The following is a 5,973-nucleotide window of genomic DNA, read 5'->3' as shown; positions in this document are numbered from 1 at the left end:
TGTTATGTTTATAACACTTACTATAAGACTAATGTCTATTAATATATTAAATAAAAATCATTATATATATTGTCTTTGCAAAGACAAACCCCCAGAGTGATTTCAACTGAGTCTCTCTTTAAGAAGTATGGATTAGGTTATGTGGTTAAGAACACGCTTAAATGTAATTTTAAGTTCCTAACTTTTAGGAAACTTAAAGCTTCAGTGGCACAGAGTTGGATGTTATGTTTTTTACTTTGGCCACCAAATCCCTCATAGTAGTTATGACCATTCCTACAGGTTTAAAAAAACTCTTTAATTTGCAAGTAAGTGAAATTCAGTGAAAAAAAATATGTTAATGCTTTGAAATGTCCTGGTTTGTTCTTCCCTTCAAAATGTTGATTTCCACACTACTGAAAAGGTAAAATAATAGATAGAGAGTACAGTGCTGCTTCAAATGTTTTTCCTCACCATATATTTTTATAGTCTTATATTAACTCTGGGTCATTCTGTAAAGATGGCAAGAGAAGGTAATGTCCAGAAAGCACTGTATGAGTCAACTCTAGTTTCTGGAAACTTGTTTGCAGTTGTTCTGTCAAGTGTGGGATTGATTTATCTCTGGGCCTTTGCATGTGTGGTAATTTTACTGCAAAGGTATCATAGAATGGTTTGGGTTGGAAGGGACCTTAAAGCTCATCCAGTTCCAATCCCCTGCCATGGGCAGGGACACCTTCCACTAGAGCAGGTTGCTCCAAGCCCCTGTGTTCAAGCTGGCCTTGAACCCTGCCATGGATGGGGCAGCCACAGCTTCTCTGGGCACCCTGTGCCAGCGCCTCAGCCCCCTCACAGGGAAGAACTTCTGCCTAATGTCTAGATCTCCCCTCTGTCACTTTTTTTTTTAAAGTTTAAAACCATTCCCCCATGTCCTGTCACTACAGGCCCTTGTAGTATTTAATACTTAATAGTCTTATACATGTGTTTGGTTTGGGGTTTTTTTTCCACTTTTTAGGTGCTTTGAATTTCAATCCTGATGCTGCTAATTCCATTCCAGGAGAAAGGCAACCTACAGATATAAACTGGGCAAACAAAGATAGGAAGGACTCCAACAGTAATCTGAATAGAAGTAATTTGCCATTTCCTAGTCTGTCTTCCGAAAGAGGTACTGAGTATGAAAGCTCTTCCACAAAGCATCATGGCATTTGTAATCCAGAAAGTCAGTATGGGAATTCTGAAGACTTCCACCGGTATTTTGGTAACAGTAAAAGTTTGAAGAACCGCAATTTGCAAAGCCAGAGATGGCACAGATCAAGAAATGACAACATGTGTACTAAAAGTAAGATAAAGCCAAGTACTGCTGATGCTGCTGCAGGTCCAGGAGTTTCAGATGCTGCAGTAGTACCTGGGAGAAGAGCACCTGCTAGAGGATACAATGACTTTCTCTCTTCAGAGAGTGACAGGGAGGTACCGAGTGCTGATAGCAGAGGAGCAAAGCCAAAGAAAACACACCTGATGCATGTATCTGGAAGAAGTTTCAGGGAGAAGGGAAAGCAAGTACATGACCGGGAAAAGAGAGCAAGCTCTAAACAGAAAGAGCTGTTTGAAAATGTTCCATCTTTGGATTTGACTCAATCTGACTCTTCAGAATCATCTGTTGGAAAGGCATTCTGTGATGCCCCTGTCGGTGGTGTGGATGAGCAGAAAGGCTACAATTACACAAACAAAAGATATCCCCGGAAGCCTGTGTGGAATAAACCCCCTGCAGAAAAAGAGTGTCAGAAAAGACATGATTCTCACCGTAGTAAAAATACAAAAGTAGGTAAGAAGTCTTCTCTTGCATATACTCCAAAAGATAAAAATGAAAGGAAGAAAGAACTCTCTGTTCACAAAAATGATGAAACCTTGACGAGTGACATCAGGCATCAGTTGTCTGATTCTGTCAGATGTAATGGAAGAAAGTTTCTGCTAAAGGGGGATCAAGCACCTGCGCTTCATTTCAGCTGGACCCAGTACTGGAAAAAGCAAAGTGATGTACCAAAAAACAAAGAAACTCATACAGGTAAGCTTTCTAGACTGTCCTGTACTTCTGTATTAAAGATATGATCTTGAATAATTTGAACTGCCTTCACATTTGACTAGCTAAAGAGGCTTATTATTTCACATTAGGTCAGTATCTGAGGGTAGAATTACATGTAAATGTGTGCTTTCTGAGTGGGGAGATGTTCTATTATGTTTACTAGGGAAGAACAGATTTTGTTTAAAGATGCTTTTGTTGGTTTGGCTTTTGTTTTGTTTCACTACCAAACTGCAGGTGGTGGCCTGGTCAGGCACCTTGTTAAAACATGTATGTTTATTGTGAGCATTCTGAACAATGCGATTTGAGAGGGACAATCCTAAAACTGATTTTTGCAGAACAAGTTTCCTCATGTTTTATGTAGAAGTAGGAAAACGACATATAGAAGAACTGTATTCTCCTAACTGGAATTCTTTGGGTTTTTGCAACTATGAGAAGATAGTAAGAGAAAGTGTCTGGAAACTGTCCTATTTTTTCTTTTCCCCATTTATTTTTTTTTTTTTTTATTTTATTTTATTTTTTTTTTTTTGTCCTTTTCCAGTGGAACCACCCAAAAATCTCCACCTTCTCTCTGCTGCCCAGAATGGTTGAGACAGGTAGACGAGTTCCTGCTGTTCCTGTGGTATTCAATCTTTGGAAGATGGTGCTTCTCAGTGTCTCTGCTTTCAGAGCTGAGAAAGTAGTAGCATAATCAGGAAGCATAAGATTGCTTCAGTTAGTGACTTCGTTCCCTTAGAAGAAAGCTCAAGGATCAAGGTTCTTCTCGAGCCTTTCTAACATAAGTACGTTAATTTTCATGCTCCTGGGTTCTACTTGAATCATAAGGATACCTCAGTCTTCCTCTCATCATTATTATGACATGGAAAAGGTCATATGCAATAAGCAGGAAGTGAAGTAGCAATCTTTTGCAGGGAACTTAAGGAACTTCCTCCTCTAAAATGTCAGTCTGTCTTTGTATGCTTTAGTTGGGAGCTATTTTGGAAACATACCTGCCACTATTTTTCAGGGGACTGAGTCTAAGTCTTTGTGGGACAGCTGTTCTTTCTGAATACAGGGAAGATAGCTTTAGTCTTCTGGAGGAAAAAGTCTGGTTTAGATGAGGATGCTTTCTTTGCCACAGGTTATATTCATGGGGTACCAAAAGCAGAAATGACTGCTAATTCTAAATCTTGCTGTGCTTTATGCAGGAGGGCAGGAAAAGAAGCTTGAAAGTGCTTATATCCTATTCAGGAGGGCAAACAGTGTTAATACTTCCAAGTTTCCAGGCATCCATGGGCCTGCTTTCAGTTGTGTGTTATAAGCATATTTTGAATTGGTAGTCATTTTTCTTTTGTCCTTTCCATTTTTTTGTCCTTCAAGTTCTAACTTCCCTTGTATTGGCACTGTCTAAATCGGTACTGGTACATTTTTACACTTCACACTTTTACTTAAGGTCTTTAAAATTCTGCAGGCATAGATTAAATAGCATTTCAAAGGTGTATTTGATTGTCTTAGCTTGATGGGAGAGTTAACTTCAATTCTGCCAGACTGTGTGGTGCCTTTGTTGCGGTTGCACATCTAACTATGTTGTCAGACTGTTTTGTCTTTCATGTGGAGTGCTTGCTTTGTTTTCAAAGTAGTTTTTCATGTTCTTTCATATGGCTCAAAGGCCCTGTACTTTGACTATTGTTTCCCAGTAATTCTACTTCTAAAGCAGTCAGTTTATGAGAGGCTTATTTTTGTAATCCAAGTACTTCACTGTTAATATTTGTTGTGTCATGCCCCAGGAATACTGAAGGATGGGAATTTAATTTTGGCCAAACCTTCTGTAGTTAAGAGCTTTAAGCTTTTGAGTTTAAAGTTTAGGTGAAGATAAATTTCCCATATAAAGTGATGAGTAAAATCGCAAACGTCTGCCAAGCTTAAAACCATTAACAAGTTTGGAAGATCAGAATGGTGGTTATTCATCAACAGGGATTACTCTTGCCACTTTTATGGGAATCTTATACTTGATTTTCCTGCTCTGAAACTAGAAAAATGCTTATTGGGTATCGGACTGGAATCTTCCAGGAGTAAACTAATACCTTGTTTTACAGCCATACAGGAAAAAGAAGTTCTGTTACAGTTTAAGTGAAATCTTGAATTTCACTTGAATTTTGTTTCTCAACTAGCTGATGTTTCATGCACAAGTATGTGTTTTATTTGCAGGGTCATTGATTGAACAGCTGACCACAGAGAAGTATGAGTGCATGGTATGCTGTGAGGTGGTCCGAATAGTAGCCCCAGTGTGGAGCTGTCAGAATTGCTACCATGTATTCCACCTGAACTGCATTAAGAAGTGGGCACGATCACCAGCTTCACAAGCTGAAGGTTGGTATTTTTTCTTGTACACACTTTCTCTCTCAAATATGTATATATAATAGCAAAATTTGTGTTTCTTATGTTGGAAAACTACTTGTAAATACTGTCTGAGGTAACCAGTAAGCTGTAAACAAAGCAAATTTTAATTACTGGGTTCTTTTCCCACAGTTCTACAGATGCTCTATATTATCCTCCTAACTATTCTGATTCTTCCTAGTGTTATAGCTGAAACTAATTTTCAGGTTTGGAAATGTAAGTATAAGATCACTCAATGAAATCAGTGCATCAGGATGCAAAGCTTTGTGACTGTGTTTTTTCACACCAAGAAGTGTCTTGCCTTTTCTCATCTGTGCTTGGCTGAGCAGTCAAACAGAAGCATTACTCCAAGCATCCGTTGTCTGCTTTTACTCTTAGTTCTGTTCTCAGATAAAGCACTCCTGAAATCCATCACTGATGCCATGCAGTGAAATGAAATTTAGAGAAGACAGAAAACTTCTGTCTTTCTCATTAGCTTAAACTGTTTCAGAGTCTTTGTATTAGACCACTTTTTGAAAATCTTATACCACTACATTCTGCCCTTTAAATGCGTTGGTGTAAGATAAGGCTGAATTGCAGCCTCCCTGCTGTGTTCAGTTGTGTGATGTGGACACACTGAATGCTGTAATGTTCGTCTTGAAGTAGAGTTAATTTTTTTCTGTACCCTGCTTGTTTAGCATTTACCAGTCTTCATGTGTCTGTCTCTGCCTGGGCATACTTGGGTGGGAAGAAGCAAAGAACAATCCTAGCATTACAAAGACTTCTTGCACCCCACAGTATCTCTCTTCTCAGAGTATCTTTCAGATGTGTTTTACTGAAAGTATCTTCCTTCAGAGGCTTATTTGCCTTCTATTGTTCTCTTGGTCATTTGAAAAAATTAGTTTGACTAACCCAGGTCAAAGAATCTCTGGATTATCTGTAGGGAGTTGTAGGGTAGTTCTTGGTTCTGCTTATATTAGACTTGTGATTGACATCCAATGTTTGGTATTTCTACCATGTAGACTGTCAGCAGCACTAAGAAGTAGATTTTCAGTGTGTGTTAGAGATGTCCAGGTCAGGAGAATGAGGGCATCTGCTAGGCATAACCTTGTGGAAAGATCCTTTCCTATAAGCAAGAACATCACTTTCTCCTTAGGAAGCATTTTTATTAACATTTCGATATTATGTCTTGAAGGAATGTGACCTTTAAATATTGCACAGCTAAGGTCAATCTGACAAAAATACCTGCACTGCACGCATCTTTATTATGTTTATAAAGGGAAATATGTTGTCTGTTGCCACCTTTCTTGTACTTCTTTTAAAAACTGATGCTTTGGTGGTGTTTGACTTGTGTACTTACATTGATGGGACAAAAGTTTAAGCCATTTACTCCCTTCTTTGCGGATGGTTTTACTGGTGTTTTCATTTTGCCTGGAAGAACTGGAGATATTTGAGTTACAACAACTCTATTTTGCTTCCTCTGCTCCCCTTGCCTTCCACTTCCAGATTACACGGTGGTCTGTACCAGTATTGATCTCTAGGATGGATTCTGAGTTTCAGTGGTCAGA

At 38.8% G+C, this 5,973-nt stretch overlaps 1 protein-coding gene across 1 annotated transcript in view; it reads left to right on the top strand.

Moving 5' to 3' along the window:
* Positions 1-496: 496 nt before the first annotated feature.
* Positions 497-5,973, top strand: part of NFX1 (nuclear transcription factor, X-box binding 1) — a gene marked incomplete at its 3' end in the record, with an annotated part of 34,270 nt that continues 28,793 nt past the window's right edge. The window contains exons 1-3 of the mRNA XM_010018119.1: positions 497-509; positions 989-2,035; positions 4,238-4,399. Coding sequence (XP_010016421.1) covers positions 497-509; positions 989-2,035; positions 4,238-4,399 — 1,222 coding nt within the window. The remainder of the gene's footprint in view (positions 510-988; positions 2,036-4,237; positions 4,400-5,973) is intronic.

Source organism: Nestor notabilis, unplaced genomic scaffold, assembly GCF_000696875.1.
Source record: "Nestor notabilis isolate BGI_N333 unplaced genomic scaffold, ASM69687v1 scaffold6697, whole genome shotgun sequence".
In the NCBI taxonomy this organism is placed as follows: Eukaryota; Metazoa; Chordata; class Aves; order Psittaciformes; family Psittacidae; genus Nestor; species Nestor notabilis.
This window is presented reverse-complemented; position numbering and strand designations above follow the sequence as displayed.